Genomic DNA, 19414 nt, shown 5'->3' with positions numbered 1-19414 from the left:
ATTTTCCCCACGCGAATTGTGTGTATACAGTTAAAACCAAGATTTCAGAAATGAAAAAGCCGATAGAGAGTTGGTAGTGAATCCAACGAGAACATATCTCAAGCCATCTACTGCCAACTGAAATATGGATAATGTGCGATGGATCTGTAGTATGGCAAATGCAATCACTAGCAGTAGAAGAGCAGTTAGAAACATAAAGCCGTACACTTGCAATGGCGGTAGTATAATCAATTGCTGCACTATGGATGTTGCGGTAGGGTTTGAGGAAGAGCTGCTGCTGTTGCCATAGTAATGCGATGTGCTAGAGATTGTGATGGGCACGCTCACCATCAGCAAACTCCCTACTGCGTTTGTCTGCTGCTGCATGACTATTTCATTGGATGTTTCCTTCTTCTTCCAGAATCCTCTTCTTGTAGGCGTTGACGATGATGTTGCCGATGATGTTGCACTCACCACGCTCTCCTTCCTGTGAAAGTAGCCTTTGAATTTGGTCATTTGTGCTTTAAATCTCAGATGAGTATCATCCTTGGCATGTTGGTCTTTTCGCTTGGCTTTTGTGAGTGCTGTGCTAGTATTCAGCACGGGAAACGCTCCTGGAGGTGTATGTTGAGGCATCGAGAAGAGGTGTGCTTGAAAAAAAAAAGGTCAATTTTAATTAATATCAACAAGAATTCTTAATGTTATTGCTCTTTTGCTATATTTAGCTGGATGTTCTCTCAGCAGCCACAGTTTGTTGTAATGTGTATGGTCACACGTTGGGTTGATATTCAGTAGTGTTTCTTTCTTTTTGTTTGAAAATGGTGCAGGTTATTCCCATCATTTACTGGACAAAGTGGTTCAATACAGATCAATGGGAAGGATACAGCATCAACACATGTGGACTGCCATACCAATGTCAGCTTACACACGACAGAAAACAGCTATCAAACAGCTCAGTAGTCATCTTCCATGCCTCTGATATGAACGATAAAAAGGATGTGCCTCCTATGAGGGAGGACCGTGCCTGGGTGTATCACAACGCAGAGGCGCCCAAATACCAACCTGACATTATCGATAAAATGCAATACAGCATGACCTACCGCCTGGATTCTGATTTCCCGTGGGGATACTTGGAGAAGGATGAACTACTACAACACATGCAAAAGCCTATAAATAAGCAGCAATTCAAGCAAGAGACACCTGTGGCCTGGATAGTGTCCAACTGCAAAGCATCCAACTACAGACATCACTACGTGCGAGAGTTGAGTAAATGGATAGATGTCGACATTTACGGCCATTGCATGGAGAACCAGCACTATCCAGACAACACGACCACCATCGATCTGATATCCCAGTATCACTTTTACCTGTCATTTGAGAACTCAAATTGCAAGGACTATGTCACTGAGAAGCTGAGCAATACGTACGTGGCAGGAACGATACCCATTGTAGACGGTCCCAGCGATTACGGACCTTTCATACCCAATACGCATTCCGTCATTCGTGTGGATCAGTTTGAACATCCAAAAGAACTAGCGGCCTATCTAAAGAGAGTGCTGGCAGACAAGAACCTGTATAACTCCTATTTTGATTATCGACGGGAGAGCGGTCTATCAGATCGGTTTCTATCCACATTGGATGCGTATGAACAAGGGAAATGCAGTCTGTGTAGACTAGCGTACGAGCGATACACCAACATGTCACTCTACTACTATCCGGGCAAAAAGATCTACTTGGATAATACATGCACCGCTTACAAACACTATAGTTTCACGAAAACCAGCCTATGGAGAATATACCTGCCTCTGATGGTGTTGTTCCTGGTAGTCAGTCTGTGCTCTTCCAAAGTGAGAAGAAACAGCTACAGCAAACTAAAGAGTATTCATGTACCTTTTTTTTGAACTGCGCGCAACACACATTACATGCCCACCTCATAAAATGGCCATGTTTAAATGGATCAAGCTTTTTTTTTTTCTTTTTTTCTTTCTTTCTTTCTCTCTTTCTCTCTCTTTCTCTCTCTCTCTCTTTTCTTCATTTGAATAAATTTGTTAAAATGAGTCATCACCACCATAATCCATTTGTGAAAAGAGTCTTGGCACTCTTCAAAAAGACACACGAAGAAGATGACGATTCACCAAAGTATCCTCCTGCTCTTACTGCTAAATACACAATCCATGAAAAGAAGCTGGGTGTTGGCTCCTTTGCTGTGGTAAAGGAGTGTTCTGAACGCTCCACAGGTGAAAAGTATGCTGTCAAGATCATTTTGAAAAAGGTGATTGCTGGTAAGTTTTGTCTTGATCGGATAATCGGGATCAAGCACAAGTTGACATGTTCCTGTATCATTAGGCAAGGAACACATGTTGGACAGTGAATTAGGTGAGTGTCCTTGAAAGCACGCATTAGCTGTTGAGTGTCTCTGACCATGTACGTAATGGATATCACAGACATCTTGAAGAAGGTCCGCCACGAGCACATTGTTTCTTTGCATGACATTTTTGAAGACACGAACGCAGTGTACATCATTTCTGATTTGTGTACTGGTGGTGAATTGTTTCAGCGTATTGTGGAAAGAGGCACCTACACCGAAGCTGTAGCCTCTGATTTGGTTCGCCAAATGTTGGAAGGTTTAGCTTATCTGCACTCTCAAAATGTACATTTGAAACTGTATGTTTCTCTGCATTCGATGCTAAAAAACTTTACCTTTTATAGATTGTTCACCGAGATATCAAGCCCGAAAACGTAAGATGGCACACCTGGAATGCAAAAGTTTTCTATGAGTATTCATGTTTTGTGAGTGTAGTTGCTGTTCAAGACACCTGCTGAAAATGCAGAACTGCTCATTACCGATTTTGGATTATCCAAGCTGTTAAAGAACAACAACGAAGTTTTGACAACAGCATGTGGTACCCCAGGGTACGTGGCCCCTGAGGTTCTTTTGGGTACTGGTCATGGTAAGCCTGTCGATATCTGGAGTGTTGGTGTGATTATGGTGAGTATAGAGAGGAAGCTTTTAGAGTGTGGCTGCTTATCTTATGCACTGCATTAGTACACTTTGTTGAGTGGATATACCCCATTTTATGGCGAAGGTAACAGGAGGCTGCGTTTGCCTTGTGTGGGCCTATGCTAATCTATGTTTTAGATCAAAACGAGTTGTTTGATTCCATCATGAAGGGAAAATATGATTTTGATGATGAATACTGGGGAGACATTTCAGATGAAGGTACAGCATACAGGCAAATGGATCCAGGTGGTATCATGAATATTAATTTGAACTCGATTTACAGCCAAAAACATGATCAACAGACTCCTCACATTCGATCCCAGAGAGAGAGTTACTGCTGAGGAAGCATTGAAGGATGTTTGGATCACCAGTGAAGAGGATAATGGCATCAACTTGGCTCCCAATGTTCGCAAAGGCTTCAATAGTCGCAGAACCCTCAAATCACTCGTCACTGCAGTGGCAGCCATCAACAAATGGAAGCAGGCTGAACACCTTACTCTTGAAGAAGAGGAAGAAGAGAACAAGAAGGTTGGAGAAGAAGCATAATGATTTAGCGGTGCAAATCATAATAAATCATACATCGCGACTGTGGTGGTCTTGCGATTGCAAAAGCTACATTCAATAGGCATTACCAAGTATCAATAAATCAGAGTGTATATATTTGTTCGATATTGTAGACTATTTAGAAACGGGGAAAAAAAAAAGAGGCAGAAAATATATATTTAAACGAAAGCAAGAAAAGAAGAGAACTGTACAAAATTTGTTTGAAAGTAGTAGTGTATAGAAACGAGCACGATCAGATGGCTGATCTAAGCGCTTTCCGAGTTCCAACCAGATACAGATTTCTCGTCATGAACCAACTGCCAAGAATCCCAATAGTGCAAATCGAGTTTGACAGCGACAACACGTACAGTTTCATTTCTACTGACAGTCTTGATACGAATATAGCCCTCATCATTGTCGTCATCATCGTCTTCATCAACGATATCAGGTATCAATGCATCATTGTCGTCTTGCTCACTCTCTCTTCTCGCCCTCTCTTCGGCGCTTCTCTGAACAGGTGGAATATAGCTAGGGCGACGACGGCGTCCCATTTCCAGTTCATGCGAATGGACAACTTGCAAGAAGGAATCCAGATCTTTGACTGGCTTGCCTTGCACTTCCACAATCCAGACTCCAGGACGAAGTACGTTGGATGCTGGTGAGCCATACAGTGTGCAAGAGACGTAGACACCGGCAGGAACATTGCGTACTTGCTCCAAGACAGCCTTGTAGGGACGCTGGATCAAAGCACCTTGCCATCCAATGACGCGAGTGGTTTCATAGCTACTGAACTCACTCATGGGGACATTGACATTTAGCTCTTTTCCGTCACGCAAAATCACCATGTCAATGTTGTCCTTCTCATGAACCAGCATCATGTGGCTCATACGGGTCACCAGCTTACCGTCGACACTAAGAATAACATCGCCTACATTGAGGACCTTGGCACACGCACTGCGCTCATCCAGGATGTTGAGCACATAGAGCAATGTATGACGCGTGGAGCCGCTTTCTTCAATCTTCTTGACCCATTCATCACTCAGACCCAATGTACGAGCAGCTGCAATGCGCATGGTCCACAGCTCAGCATCAAGGCCCTTGAAGACTACCTTGTCACCGTTTTGCAAGAACTTGTCGATGGTTGGCTTGACCAGAGAAGAGAGCAAACCTGACATGAACGAGATATCTTTGCCCTTTTCAGACTGACTAGAGTAGCTGATCCACAATGCTTGTACCTGGCCTTCGTCGTTGGTGATGAGGCCGCCTTGCGAGTTGAGAGAGTCGTCAATCTTGATACCCTCTACATTCATGGCACGCCAACGAGGAGGTGAACATTCGCGAGTGCCGATATTGGAGACAGAGGACACGGTTGTCTTCCTCATGACAACAGAATGATCGTTACCAATACCAATAAAATTGATCTCATCGCCTTGATTGAGCTCCTTTTCACTAAACTCCAAGGGTTTGACAGGTGTTTCGCCAATCAATTTGGGGTCGTATGTCAGAATCACGTAGTTGTAGAAGGGGTGCAGGAAGAGCAGACGTCCAGGGATGATAATGGAATTAGCAAATGTGATGAAAATGTCGCCTAGGCCGATAGGAATCGTATCTCGGTCGCATACAATCAACGGAGGGTTGGTGGAAACAATGAAACCGGTACCGTAAAACTGAGTTGCCTTCATACCATCTACCAGGTAGGGCAAATAGAAATCGATAGCGACAAAAGATGGCATCAGTTTCTCAGCAAGAGCCAGTGATGAATCCAAAGGTGGAAAAGTAGCAGTGGATGGAGAATATGGGATTGTAGCAGGTGGAGGCGGCATTTCAGTGAAATCCCAGAGGCCAGTAACGTCTACAGGTAATCTGTTAATACACTTACATTAATTAGTAGACGAAAGAGCTTACCGTTGCGAACAGCAATTCTAAACTTGTGCCAGTGTCGATCCACATGCATAATCATGACCTTGTCCTTGTAGGCTTTGTGCAAGGCATAAAATCTGGCGTAATCAAAGTCAATGATCCAGTTTGCATGAATGTCGTAGATTCAAAACTCTCATCCTTCTTACCTAACAGGTACACGAGCTCCATCTGCCAAAGTCTTCATTGCTTCGATAAAGGCATCCAAATTGGGTGTTGGGATATTGTTGACGCTCACAATGATACTTTTTCTCCAGGCACTGGCACTTGCTAGCATATGACCCGATGTAGCAACATAAACACCACCAGTGGGCTGAGAATAAGATTTGGCCAGTTGATACGATAATTCATGGACCACGCCACCACCAATCTCAACGAAGCGATTGGGCGTAATAGAGTGCAGATCTTGTACAGTAACCTTGACCTCTTGCACCTTTTTACCACGACTGACAGTCAATGAAATCTCTTGATCAACAGCGTCATCTAGAATCTCGAATAAGGCGATGAAATGAGGCACCATTTTACCGTTACAGCCAATGATAATATCACCAGGCACCAATACATTGTCGGCAGGTCCTTTGGGCAACAAGGATCGCACAACAAGCATACCCGTCTCTTCAGGGAATTTGTGTCGGACCTTTTCCTCAATGTGAGCCTTGAGGCCTAATCGACGCACCTCATTGTAGGGCAGGTATTCAAACTCTGTTTGCAGAGTACCACGAGGCACTTGAACGCCCTTTTGGATAAAAGTCAGTGCTCTTTGAACGCGGTCCAATGGCAAGTAGTAAGAGGATGAAGCACGGCTTGCACCACCTGCGTTGAGAGCGACTGCATGTCCATCAATGTCAAGCACAGGACTACCAGACGAGCCTCCGCTGGTGCCTGATGCGGCTTGTAAGTAGAATGTGTTAAAGTCATTGTATTCACCAACGCCGTATTCAGGAGCTCTTCGATCAAGTCTGGCCAATGTGCCAGCTAAAATACTCAATTTTTCACCAGCATCATTGCTTTTTTTTTTGTCATGGAAACTGTGAATAGAGGTATTTTGGCGTTTCAATGCTCACTTACCCGACAACTCGAATGTCTAAACCAACTTTAGCACGTTCCGGGCTAAGTTTAATTTCTTCTAGTTCCATAAATTTAATGCGACTAGGATCAAACTAAAACACAAAATCTCAGCAAGCGAAGTTTTTGGTGTTGCAATCACCCATTACCTGCATAAAACCAAAATCATGGACAGGATCACGATAAACTGGCTTCAAGTCTACTTCCTCATAGTTTGTCAAAACGGCTTGAGCTACAATGGGTGCTGGCGATACCACATGACGATTTGTCAATATGATACCGCGTGCGGCATCAACGATAAATCCAGTAGCAGTATAGCCACCTATTCTCAAATGTTGAGTATCATCCCATCTCTTGCAACTCTCACTGGAATCCCGCTTAAATTTACCTGAAGTTTCAGTATCAAAGCTTCTGACATGGCTAGCTTTGATAGACACAATAGCACGAATAGCCTTTTCGAGCGTGGGCTCCCAAGATCTTGCCTTGTAGGGCACACCTGGTGTACTGACAGGCGCAATGTAATCTACAGGAGGTCTAAATGCTTGCATACCAAATGCGAGAGACTTTGATCTTCCACGCAAGACCCTGCTATCAATGGGGCCCTGCTGCTCATACTGGGTTGTGGCTAACGACATGCTGTCTCGGTGAGCCTTCAGATCGGAAGCTGCTTCTGCGGCATCAATGGGAGCTGGAGAATCAACGGGGCCACGTAAAGGTGGGGTAGATACGACAAGTGGATGCTGTGAATCATCCATTTTTTCTTATATGTGATATGTATTGATAACGAAAAGAAAGAAGTCTTTTTATATTTGTTTTCTTTTCTGTAGGGTGGAAAAGAAAGAGTAAAAAGGAAAAAAAGAAAAAAGAAAGCAAACGAACACTAAATGTGATAATTTAACTCCAAGTTAAAGCTAACCGCAAATCGGGCGGAACACAGAAAAAAATTAGCTGGTGAAAACGCAAGTTTTTGCAAATGCTTCATCCATGAGAAACCCATGGATATGTATCTGATCGACATGGAGAAAATGGTTTACACTATACCAACATCTATCCGACATTTGGCCTCATAGGAATCCTTTGCGTCAAAACCACAGGCCCACCCAAACCATGAAGCCTTTGTATTTCAAGATGGCCATCCTTTTTGTTTACCCAATTTTTTTTTTTTTTTTTTTCACAAAGGTTTTAAAAGAATCATGCCGCTTTTGCCCAATGAAATGCTTATCCACATCTTCCACTAAACACATTTGAACAAATTTGACATTTGCCACTAAATCAAATGCAACGATAATTTGTTGCCATGACAACGATCAATAGATCAAAAAATTTGGCTTTGAATCTCGGCATCTTGCCTTTAACAGATGTCCACAATATGTGAAAAGAAATGATATATCAATACAGGTAGCAAGTATAGGCTTGAGAAACGATGATTGTTATCGATATTTACGTCATTGGCCCAGACAAATAGCATCATATGCTGCTTAATTAGAGCGAATAGTCGAGGAAGAATCTCCCAAAAACTCACGCTGCATGTTTTGCGTAGGATTACTGCGTCTCTCCCTCTACAGTGCCTTGTAAATAAAGCAAGCATGGTCGCACCAACGATCGCCTGTAAGAAGCACTCTTTCAGCTTAAATGGAGTTTCAATTGTGCAAATGCTTCCTGTCTTGCTCAACAAATACTATCATAACTAAGGTTAAGATGATAAAAGAACACCCGATTCTTTATTCGAAAGTACCGGGAGAAAATGAAAAAGTAGATGGTAATATATACAGAGCTAAATAATAGTAAAAGAGAAAAAAAAAAGAGAACTGGAGGCTGCCTTTGCTATTGTGTTTTGTAAACTATGTGTGACAAATGGTGTATATGTTATGTGTGTGTGTGTTTGTGCTGAGCGCGTAGATGGTGCTATAAATTTTTTTTCAAGATTTTCATTAAGGTGATGTTGTATATTTCCGAGGGCTACCATAAGAAATCACTATACATTGTTATGCTGCTTCATTCTCTTCCTTTGTTGCTTCCAATGTATTACTGTTGACCGAGCGTCCCAATCTGTGAACTCGTAAATGGCGTCTCATATTACTTTGGACGCTGAAATGTCTTCCGCAACCAGGCTCTGTACAAACAAAAGGCTTCTCACCAGTATGCGAGTATGTATGGATACGTAGTGAGGAAGGTCTTGAAAACTTTTTATGGCAATATGGACATACGTAGCGCCCGGATGTATCAGATGCTGCATTGCTTGCATTGGAAGCAGAGACGTTATTGGTAGTATTACTAGTGCCGTTTTCTACCTGAAGTTGATCAAACAAATATGGGTTTGGAGGTGATTGTCTGCCTCCATTCATTGCAGCTTCTTGAGGACTGTAGGATTGAGCTCTCACATGGCCGTTGGGGGATGGACTGAGCATGAAATCTATAGTGTTGGCAGATACAGCTCTTCTATGAGAATGAGAGGGTGTATGTCTGCGAGTTGTGGTCGTTGAAGGTGGAGTGTTTGATAATGGAGGTAGTGTAAATTCAGAAATAGATCTCCCATGACCGCCGCCAAATCCGGATTTTCTTCTATGTGTATTTTGGGAGGATGAAGCAACTAGGGGTGGAGTGAGATTCATTGCAACAGGCGGTCTATCATTTGGAAGCATCCAGCTTGGAGGTTTTTCTGTTGATGAGAATGGTATGCCACCATAAGGTTGATGTAAATCAGTAGTAATGAGAGGTGGTTGACTGGGCTCTGGATATGAAAGTCTGATGTTATCTTCTGGTGCTTGCAGCGATAAACTTTGCAAATCTAAGGGAAGGCTGCTGACGCTTCGAGAAGCTCTGTGTCCAAACTGTCTCTTGTTTTGATGTGCAGGAGCAGTTGGAGCTTCAACAGGCTCGTTCTGATTGCTGCTATTACTGTTTGGTGGTATGACGGGGCCTATTTTTACCATCAGCATTTTGCATTCAAATAGCAATATTTCAGACGACAATTACCAGGTGCTTCTTGCAACAGAAACTGAATAGAAGGTAAACTGGGCTTTCCCATTTGTATTTGCGACATGCTATGATTTCTTTTATAGTTTAATATGTGTGAGGAAAAGAAATGAAAGAGAAAAGAAAAGGGAGAAAAGGGATGTTCAAATGGAAAACTAAAATAAAGCGAATCTGGTGGCGGCGACCAAATTAATCATCATGATCAGGATTCATTTGAAAGATCGACATGAACCTCTGATGTGATGCTGTTGGCTAGAAGAGAGTTTTTATTACAAATACGCCAGGATTAAAAGGTATTTAACCATTAGCTTTATTGTAGGCATTGTCTTATATATATGGAATCAGGTAGACATTGGCGTTCAACAAGATATTTGAAAATTTTTTACGCAAAAAAATCTAAAACCACATTTACCGGATATGCTGCCTGTTATGAAGGGCAGAAGAAGGTGTTTAAAATCAGCATGTCTCATCGTCATTAGATAGATCGACTGCAGGTTCGATAAGGAATGTATGGAGTGGAGAAGGTATTGTAATCAGTCATTTATCCAGTTTTACAAGACCTCAAATCAACCGAGATGAGCCAAGTGTTGAGCAATGCCTCATTCAGAGCAAATGACATGATAGGTTATTACTACATGAAACGTAAACTAGCCTTCAATGCCATTAATAGCACAAAAGATCTAAAATTTCTATTTATGATCAATTCAATTGCATATAAATTCAGCATGCCAACAAAGGTTAAACGGTATAGAGTGTACAATGCAAGGTAATCAGGAAATCGAGCAGCAGAAAAAGTAATCCGTCATCCTCCGGTTATGTTTGTATAACAAATCAACTTTTCGTCTTGTCTAAAAAGGAAGTTTGATACTACTTTAAACTGGTGCAGCAGGTGATATCACTGTGTAAAAGACTTTAGTGTAATGTTATTCAACCTTTATAAAGTCGTCTTTTACGGCAAAAGTTCCTATTTCCTTTTACTCTCTATTAAATCATGTTTAATACAATCAGACAATACCTCTCCCAGAACTATCAGCTTGGCAGCAATAGCAGTGACAATTACCAATACCGAGATAACTGGCATCAACAAAGGAACCATCATGTGGGTAACTGGCTGGCTGATATGGCTGCAAATCAGCACCAACCCTTTTATGAAAAGGATAATCGCCAGCACTTCTGGAGCAGAGGCCGCAAGAAGAAGCAATACTATGATCCAACACGACAGCCTTTTGATGAATCCATGTATTTTCACAATGGTTACAACAACCAACGCCTAAAGGGCAAGTCATCGCATAAAAGTCTATCTTCCTTATTTCACAGACACCGGGATGAAGATGACTACGCTCAAAATCACTACCAGCAAGAAAATGGTGGCCTGGGCTCTCAGTACACTAACCGCTCATCGTCTTATCGCCGTCAAAGACATCATTCGCTTCCCTCGTCCACCAAAAACCCATTACAACATCAATCTTTCATGAATGGGGCTGTACCTAATAATGGCCGCCATCCAGTCATGGATATCGGTCTGCCCGTTCTAACAGCAGCAGCAACGACAGCAGGAAATCGAATTGGTGGAATGCTAGTAGGCAATACTGGCGGTGGCCTAGGAAATCCTCTATTGCCACAACATCATCACCAGCAATTACGACAACAGCAAATGTTACAACAGCAACAGCAACAGCAACCTTATTACAATCGTCAGTCGATGCCAATGCAGGGTCAACACTACAATAATGGCATGTTTGATCAATATAATCAACATAGTCCATATGACGGCAGCCCATCTCAATCGCAACAATATTCAGATCGACATCATTTCTCTAGTTTATTCGGAAGACATCATAAGGATCGTTCTCGCCGTCGCTATGAGCTGGACCAACATAGCTTAGATACCTCTCCGTATTCGAATTCTTACCATAGTCCAGAGCAGCAGCATGCTTTGAATTACTATCATCAGCAGCAACAGCAACAACAACATCATGCATACCCTTACGTAAATTCTCGTTTTGGTGGAGGCGGCGGTATGAGTGGCAACTATCCGCTTCAAAATAATCAAAAACGTCATGGCTAATATCAGCCTTTTTGTTATTGTCGTACATTCCTCCTCTTTTGTGCTCTCCTGCTGATCGTAATTGCGGCTTGGTGTATATTTCATTCCATATGTGTTCTTTTTGATTAAAAGGCTTTATTGAATAAAGCAAATATTCCATATTTTTAATGAATTCATGCTGCTGCTAGTGATTTGATGCTTTGTACACTGTTGAGATCATCTCGTCTTCTTGTGTCGTTCATTCAAGCATTCTAAGATTGTTTTTCTGCAATTACGTATTGCACATACGGGTGATCCTCTCACCTTTTATACAGTATATTACAACTAGCCGACCTATCTCGCTACGCTCGATGTCGGCGTCGCCCTGTGGGCTCTCGTCAAAGACATTTTAAATCAGATATATTAAAATTTTGGTATATCAAGTAGTGTTTAAACAATTTGTTATTATTGTTAGTTAGTAAAAGAAAGGTTATATTAGAGCCACCAGGAGGAGGAGAGGAGGTATCTCCCTCAGCATCCTTTTTGCTTACACTGATATCAAACAAAGCCTATTATTGAGACGATATGAAAGAAAATTCAAGTTTTATGCAGCATTTGTACATCACAATTGCCATTTTCTGATAATAGAGATGTCATATCATTCACTGCTGCTGATGCTCTTACTAAGCTGGCGACATAAAGCTGGTCATAGGTAAATACAGGACTTGTGTAAGATCTACAGGGGTTTTTTTTTGAGATATTGTCGCTGCAAAAGACACCTTCATGAGGCAAACCTCCCCAAAAAAGGTATTCGGGCTATTCAATTGTCCTTTCAATTCCATAATTCTCATTCAATCAGCATCGCGATCATCATTGTCATCAACAGAAACGTATTTGGGTCAGCCAGCAGCAGCGAAGCCTGCCAAAATTAATTTAAACTCAGCTTATTTTTTTTTTTGTTCAAGATTGGACAGATTTCGTCTTTTTACGACTTCTTTAATCTGTTTTGAGAATTATTTTGTATCAATGACATCGCAACACCCACTTCCTGAGTTGTGGACTCATGTCGTTCGCAACAACAAGAAGGGCAAACTACGACAACAACAGCAAAATGTTTCATTCAACCCTACGTTGATCACCCCTCCTGCCGACTCGATCCAGAACGCGTCTGCAGCTAACACCACTCCTCCCAAACCTATTGCAATGGTTCGACCATTCATGAATGGGATAGAAGAGGACTCGGTATTCATAGACTTGACTACAGTTAAAGATAGAACTCTTTTGGACAAGGCACTTGTCAAGTTCAATGAAGAGGCAGAAAGAGATGATCTGTATGAGGATTTTCTAGGATATCGAAAACAAACTAGACACTACCTTGGTCACCAATTCTTGGAAACTCTTTGGCTACCAAATGCAGCTGGCCGAAAAACTCTCATCGAACAGGGAATTACCTTGGAGGATGGGACCTACCTGAAGGGCTTTCCCTCTTTTACCGAAGATGCCAACATTGTGCGTATCACTATGGAGAAGCTACCTTTTCTTCCTGCTGTCCAGCTGAAGAAAGAAATGGCGGAGCGCTTCTCTTGTTTTGGAGACGTATTGGATCATGGTATTTTCAAGACAGAGACTGGTATCTTTCAAGGTGAAGGATATGTCACCCTCAATCTCACCTTATCCAATGTTCCTGGTAATGAATGTATGGATTCACATGAAGCTGGAGTTGAATGTGGTGGACAGCGACACTTGGAACCTCTCAAGAGAGTTATCATTTGGGACACTCGCTCGAAGGAAGATGACCAGCGACAAATCCTATTACAATGGGATCAAATGCCAGCCTTTTGCCGCCAGTGTCAGAAACCTGATCACTGTCGTGCTGACTGCCCAGACTACCACAAATGGGCAATATGCTACCACTGCAACAAACGTGGACATGTATCGAAGAATTGTGATAGAAACAACGCAGAATCGGTACCTGCAAAGGTTCGTGCTGTTGACAGAACTTCTGCTAAGCCCAAGGAACGAAAGGGAGCCAAGCCTACTCCCCCAAAGAGGGCCGATCCTGAACGTCGAAGCAAACCAGTAGAAGACAAGGATCATATCATGCAGGATGCTCCTCAACCTAATGCTGATGCACCCTCCCCTGAAGCTTCTCAACAACAAACCAAAATAACTGGAGATACCATTATGGAAGAGAACAACACGAATACAAAGTTTTCTGATGCGGATGCATTAAACAGTGTTTCCAAGGATGTGCGCAGATCTCATCCTGAATTTGATCCCTCGAAAGCAGCGAAGAAGTTAACCCGCCAGGAAGGATCTTTAGATATCGGTTATGCCAGATATCAACACGCTGAAACCTCTAACCCCCACAGTGATGCCAGGCGCATGTCTGGTGATGATACGGATACGATTGATAGGAATTTGACACCACCTGCACCTTCAGGTACACCACCTTCCACCAATCTTTAAATATGAATAATATCCACTATCAACTCAAAATAGCCACCCTCAATTGCCGTGGCTTAATCAAATCAGAAAATCCCAAAAAAAGACAACAATTCATTCGATATCTTCGAACACTAGAATATGATATACTGGTGTTACAAGAAACACATGCTACAAACTCAACATCAATTGACATACTCAATAATCATTTTATCAGCAAATCAAGTCTCTGGACACAACATTGTGGCATCATAGCCCTCAACAAACATTTAACAATTAATCTTATATCGGAAGGCATCGATGAGGGACGCTATATACTAGCTTCTGTTCACCTAACTCGCGATATACAGGAATCTACAACTACAACACCAATTGCAACTATTCTAAACATATATGGTCGATCATCGCTTCCATCAGCTCGATCAGCCTTTTATACAGAACTCCTTGACATACCCATTGTTAAGGATACTATTACCAACACACTACACAACACTTTTATTATGGGGGACTTTAATTATCAATACAAGGATCGAAGGATGGACGGAACATTGTCTAGCGCCCCTAAGGAATGGACGGATCTGTTAGATGACTACTACATTGACATTTTTGGAGATGACAAACAGATAACATGGCATAGTGGGAGAAACTCGGCCATCTTGGATTATGTGTTTTGCAGTACGAATGCTCATCATCAAATTCCTAGTATCCATCAACAGTATCTCTCTCCAGAATGGACGGATCATGAATTATTAGGCTTCACTTTCAAGTATCAAGACAATAATGGACGAGGACCTGGCAGCTGGAAGGCTAACCCATTTTTGGCTCGCAATCGACAGTTTCGCAAGGCATTAGCCGAATTTCTCTTGGCTAATGAAGAGCAATTTACACTAATCAAATCCTTTTCTACTCCTCAACAACAGTGGGATTGGGTAAAAGCTGAAGTCAAGATTTTCATCAAGTCATTTCAATTAGAAGATCTGAATTGGAGGAAGAAACAACTGCATCAGTTACTGTCCAAGCGAAACAAGATGATGAGACAACACAAGCATAGAGGTTTGGTTTTCCAAGGCCTAGATCATGTCAATACTCAAATCAAACTACTGCAACACACTATAGCGGAAATTGAGATTCTCAAAGCCGGCAAGTTTTGGAGGGAAAATGGTGAGAAGTCTGCTGGTTTCCTGAAGAGGAGAGCTTTGGCCAGAGAGAATCAGCGCTCTATCACTGAATTGAGGGACCCCACTACTGATGAACTCTGTCGCGATCAACAGGGTATCTCCACCATAGCGACTAACTTCTACTCTACTCTATTTACTCCCGACCCAACTGATTCAGTAGCTCTTAGTACCTTGATCCGATCCATTCCTGGTCATTTGAAAATCTCTAGCGAACAGCAGGAATCTCTGATGTTATCAATCGACATGGAAGAACTCTTGGAAGATAGCAAACACACCCGCAGACTCAGCAGCCCTGGCCCAGATGGCCTGCCTTACGAGATTCTGTACTTGGTTTTGAAATATCCTCCGTTGCATGCCCTTGTCACCGATGTATTCAACACAGCTCTACAGAAGGGTAAGTTTCCTAAATCTTGGAACGAAACCATTATGTGTCTTTTGTACAAGAAAGGCGATCCAGCTCACATGAAAAACTATCGACCTTTATCCTTGGCCAACTCGGATTACAAGCTTTTTACTCGATGCATCAACCGGCGTATCATGGACGTCTCTACCCAGCTTATCAGCCGCCACCAGTTAGGATTCATTCCAGGACGATATATTGCTGAAAATGGTATGATTTGTCAACTAATCATGGAAGACGCACAACGAAAATGGACAGTTGCGGAACAACGGGACGACGATCCTACATTTGGCTCTTTGGATGCTGATATTGGCCTTCTCCTTGATCAAGAAAAGGCATATGATCGTGTAAATTTAGACTACCTTCGGCACGTCTTGCTGAAATTTGGCTTCCCCCGCCCTTTGGTGAAATGCATCTACAAGTTAATGGGTGACAACCTGATTCGCATCAACCTCAATGGACACTTATCGTCCGAAGTGGCGAAACTGAGAGGTTTGAAGCAGGGTGATCCACTGTCTCCAATCCTATACAATCTAGCTTTTGAACCCTTCTTGTTGGCCATAATTAACGATCGTCAATTCCAAGGGTACCTTATGGGAACTGAACAAACCAAGCTTCTTTGTTATGCTGATGATGCCTTGGTATTTGTCCATGATTCTGCTGATCTCGCTCGGTTGCAAATACATATGTCCAGGTATTGCGGCGCTTCCAATGCCAAATTCAACTACGATAAGGTGGAGGCCTTTTCGGTATCTGGCAGAGATACATGGGATATTTGGGAGACCTCGTTGGCTCAAATCCACATCAATCATCTACATTCCGTTGAAGATGATGTACCTTTAATCTATTTGGGGTTTCCTTTGGTTCAAAGTCGTCTCCAACGTGTCAACTTCATGGGCTCGCTGGTAACAAAGATCAAAATTGCCACTCAAATACATTCTACTCGATCACTGTCGGTTGTCGGTCGAGCTACTGTCTTGAACTCTCTTTTGCTCTCCAAACTTTGGTACATCCTACGGGTTACTCCGTTGACTCTGGCAGACTTCAAACAGCTGAGATCTCTTGCCATACAATTTTTGAGAAAGAACATATTCCCCGTCATCCCATGGTCTGTCTGGACCCTCCCAAAGGAACAAGGTGGTCTCGGGGTGATCGACATCCAGCTACAAGCTTCGGCGTTGTACTTTCGATGGTTGCAACCTTTGTTGGTGTATGATCAATCCACCATTGATGCCCATCCTGTGTCATCTCTTCTCAGCCATCACATTCGAAATGTTAACAACTGCCAATTTCACCAAATCCCTTTGCTTTTTCCCTCGTCTCGTTCTCAAGGGTTACTGAAACAACGAACTGGCACTGTGGATATGATATATCGTGCTGTTGATTATCTCCCTCGTTCTTTTGGCTCTGCCCGCATTAATACAGCTACAGCTATGGCGTTGCCACTGCAGGCTGCAGTGTTTGTCCCTCTCTCCTCCAGCTTCGTGCTTCCTCTTCGTGTCAAAGAAATGATGGTGGCCGACGTTTTTCAGTATGATTCCCGGCTCAATTTCGTCCATTGGAAGGATACTCGCGACCCCTCTCTGCTCACCTGGAAAAGAACTCCCTCCACAGTGTTCAAAGGCCTAGCGACAGGGAAATTACAGTTTCAACCTTACTTCGAGCCAGTCTGTAGCCCAGCTCCTTTAGAGGATTCAGTCGTCTCATTTGCTCCTTTGATTGAGCAGTTTCGTCTTCTTGATGATCAACCTCTTGGTAATGTTCAGGCCTCGGCTAAGGCATTTCGTCGGGCTGTCCTTTCGTCTGTGGTCTCTCCTTTGGCATTGCGCAAAATCTCTGCGTCCAGCTGGAAATTTTTTTGGTCCCTGTCTCTTACCACTGTCCAACGTAATGTGATATACCGTCTCATTCTGGGTCGAATTCCTCACCGTCGATTTTTGCATTTTATTATGCCCAAAGTCTTTGTGTCTCCTCTCTGTCCAGTTTGTTTGTCTATGAACGATTCCCCAAGTCACCTCCTCTTTCATTGTCCTTCTAAAGAGAAAGTTTGGCAGGGAGTCATCTTCGAGTTTCTGTGGCCTACCACCTCGATTCTAGATATTAAAGAGGCTCTTCTGCAACTTGATTTCTCCAACGTTTGGTATTGCCAAATTGCTGGAATCAAGCCTTTCCGAATCCTCATCATCACCCTTGGTCAACTGTGGCTTGCCCACATGAGGTTCATCTATGACAATGTTCCTATGGACCATACAGCGATATTGGCCAGTATTCGAACCAGTGTTCGTCAGACCATTGCGGAAGATCAGTGCCATTCCCTCCTGTAATCCAAAGCCAATTATTAGATAGTTTTTTTTTTATATAGTTTAGTTTAGTATATTATTCTTCATATTTTAGCTTATAGTTATCCAATTCTTTATCTAAATTGCACTCGCCTCTTCACTCTGACCTATTACTCTCAGTGTACGCGAATCAATCAATAAACAAAATTTAAAAAAAAAAAAAAAAAAAAAAAAAAAAAAAAAATCTGTTTTGAGATATTCGACTATATAAACTGTGATGATCACCCTACGCTCCCTAATACACTCTTGGAGTACTTTTCAAGGCGCTTACAATGATGCCAAGTAGAGTAGATGTTTTGACTGAATTTGTTGAGCAATTCCAAAAAATTTGAAATAGGGTTTTTGGCCAAAATGTCGAAATTTTGCATATAAAGACCTCATAAAAATGGTTTCAAAAATTGCTTTAGGTTGAAAGAAACATTTTGACTCGATATATACCATAGTAAAAGTCTTCATTTTCAAGGTGAAAATGCGATCGTTTGATTTTCGATGAAAATCATGAGGGATACCTCATGCTTTTTGATCGATTTTTTGACCATTTTTTTGGGTCTTCAAAAAGTTGAGCAAAGGTGCCAGGAAGTTACTACTACTAAAGTACAATTGTTTGGCGTCATTCCGGTGGTTCCTAAAGGCCTACATGTCAAGATATAAAGGTTTGAAAGCTGCCAAATTTGGTTATGTATTGCTTTATAGAGTTTACTTACACAGCATGAATCACATTTTTGGTAGGTGCAACTAAGCCCTCATATAGGTCAATGTTACCAACTGTTAGATTTATTACCATGGCTTTGCACCTTTGCTTCGCTACGGTAAAACCCCCTATAAATCAATGCTATCAAGCGTTGAACTAGACGCGTTATGTTCCTCCCCCAAACCCCCTCCCCATTGCCAGCTTTGCTCGTGGTTGTATTCACCTTGTACGGCACACAATTCTTTAAAATATTGGAAGGGCATGAGAATGTTTTACAGTATATATATAGCGAAGATCACACACGACAGATAGCAAGAATATTGTGCATCTATTGCTGTACAACATAACCGTGGAGCCTTGCATACAAAAAATCAATTACGAGTACTTCTAAGCTTGGGGTGGCTCTTTACCTGCATCATTCCATCTCATGAAGGCATTGTACGCTCCATCGAATATCTTCCTAATGCAGGATTTTTTACTTTTCATGTTCATGTGAGGACCTTCACAAACGGCCTGTAACTGTGTACCCAATTCTCCTGCAATGCTCCACGTCTGTATCTACGAGCTAATTGCACACACAAGTGGCCAGTATACTTGCAATACCTCTTACTGCTCAAATATATGTGAAATGCAGCAAATTTCGGATGTCTTTGAACTGCAATTTCTTGCGTTAAAAGCCGTTTCAGACCGTTAGAATAGCGCCAAACTGTTTCTCTCATCTAGCACTTACTTCCTGATATCTTTGCTCAACTTTTTTGGGACTTCAAAAACATGACAAAAAATCATGAGGCACCCCTCATGGATTCCATCGAAAATTAAACAATCGCGTTTTTGACCACGAAAATGAAGACTTT

At 42.2% G+C, this 19414-nt stretch overlaps 8 protein-coding genes across 8 annotated transcripts; 5 read left to right on the top strand and 3 right to left on the bottom strand.

Annotated features, from left to right (window-relative positions):
• Nucleotides 1-30: 30 nt before the first annotated feature.
• Nucleotides 31-615, bottom strand: ATC70_004574 (uncharacterized protein; the record flags this gene model as incomplete). Its single annotated transcript, XM_064823876.1, has 1 exon — nt 31-615. The coding sequence occupies one exon, from the start codon at nt 613-615 to the stop codon at nt 31-33; it is 585 nt and encodes a 194-aa protein (XP_064688701.1).
• Nucleotides 616-797: 182 nt separating this feature from the next.
• Nucleotides 798-1880, top strand: ATC70_004573 (uncharacterized protein; the record flags this gene model as incomplete). The annotated part of the gene is made up of 1 exon (XM_064823875.1): nt 798-1880. The coding sequence occupies one exon, from the start codon at nt 798-800 to the stop codon at nt 1878-1880; it is 1083 nt and encodes a 360-aa protein (XP_064688700.1).
• Nucleotides 1881-2032: 152 nt separating this feature from the next.
• On the top strand, nt 2033-3526 carry ALT1_1 (alanine transaminase; the record flags this gene model as incomplete). Its single annotated transcript, XM_064823874.1, has 8 exons — nt 2033-2261; nt 2326-2355; nt 2424-2629; nt 2689-2718; nt 2780-2968; nt 3026-3065; nt 3119-3199; nt 3264-3526. 8 exons carry the CDS (start codon nt 2033-2035, stop codon nt 3524-3526), a joined length of 1068 nt encoding a protein of 355 aa, XP_064688699.1.
• Nucleotides 3527-3789: 263 nt separating this feature from the next.
• On the bottom strand, nt 3790-7260 carry ATC70_004571 (ANF_receptor domain-containing protein; the record flags this gene model as incomplete). Its single annotated transcript, XM_064823873.1, has 6 exons — nt 3790-5375; nt 5429-5520; nt 5590-6447; nt 6509-6600; nt 6655-6827; nt 6894-7260. 6 exons carry the CDS (start codon nt 7258-7260, stop codon nt 3790-3792), a joined length of 3168 nt encoding a protein of 1055 aa, XP_064688698.1.
• A 1230-nt stretch (nt 7261-8490) lies between these two features.
• Nucleotides 8491-9533, bottom strand: ATC70_004570 (uncharacterized protein; the record flags this gene model as incomplete). The annotated part of the gene is made up of 2 exons (XM_064823872.1): nt 8491-9425; nt 9482-9533. The coding sequence occupies 2 exons, from the start codon at nt 9531-9533 to the stop codon at nt 8491-8493; spliced, it is 987 nt and encodes a 328-aa protein (XP_064688697.1).
• A 939-nt stretch (nt 9534-10472) lies between these two features.
• ALA1 (Alanine--tRNA ligase) lies at nt 10473-11549 on the top strand (the record flags this gene model as incomplete). The annotated part of the gene is made up of 1 exon (XM_064823871.1): nt 10473-11549. The coding sequence occupies one exon, from the start codon at nt 10473-10475 to the stop codon at nt 11547-11549; it is 1077 nt and encodes a 358-aa protein (XP_064688696.1).
• Nucleotides 11550-12533: 984 nt separating this feature from the next.
• On the top strand, nt 12534-13976 carry rrp4 (Exosome complex component rrp4; the record flags this gene model as incomplete). The annotated part of the gene is made up of 1 exon (XM_064823870.1): nt 12534-13976. The coding sequence occupies one exon, from the start codon at nt 12534-12536 to the stop codon at nt 13974-13976; it is 1443 nt and encodes a 480-aa protein (XP_064688695.1).
• Nucleotides 13977-14452: 476 nt separating this feature from the next.
• Nucleotides 14453-17854, top strand: ATG26_1 (Sterol 3-beta-glucosyltransferase; the record flags this gene model as incomplete). Its single annotated transcript, XM_064823869.1, has 1 exon — nt 14453-17854. The coding sequence occupies one exon, from the start codon at nt 14453-14455 to the stop codon at nt 17852-17854; it is 3402 nt and encodes a 1133-aa protein (XP_064688694.1).
• Between the last annotated feature and the right edge of the window lie 1560 nt (nt 17855-19414).

This window comes from Mucor velutinosus (genome assembly GCF_035048745.1).
Source record: "Mucor velutinosus strain NIH1002 chromosome Unknown tig00001540, whole genome shotgun sequence".
Classification (NCBI taxonomy): domain Eukaryota; kingdom Fungi; phylum Mucoromycota; class Mucoromycetes; order Mucorales; family Mucoraceae; genus Mucor; species Mucor velutinosus.
The sequence above is the reverse complement of the archived record's forward strand: the minus strand, read 5'-3'. Positions and strand labels throughout refer to the sequence as shown.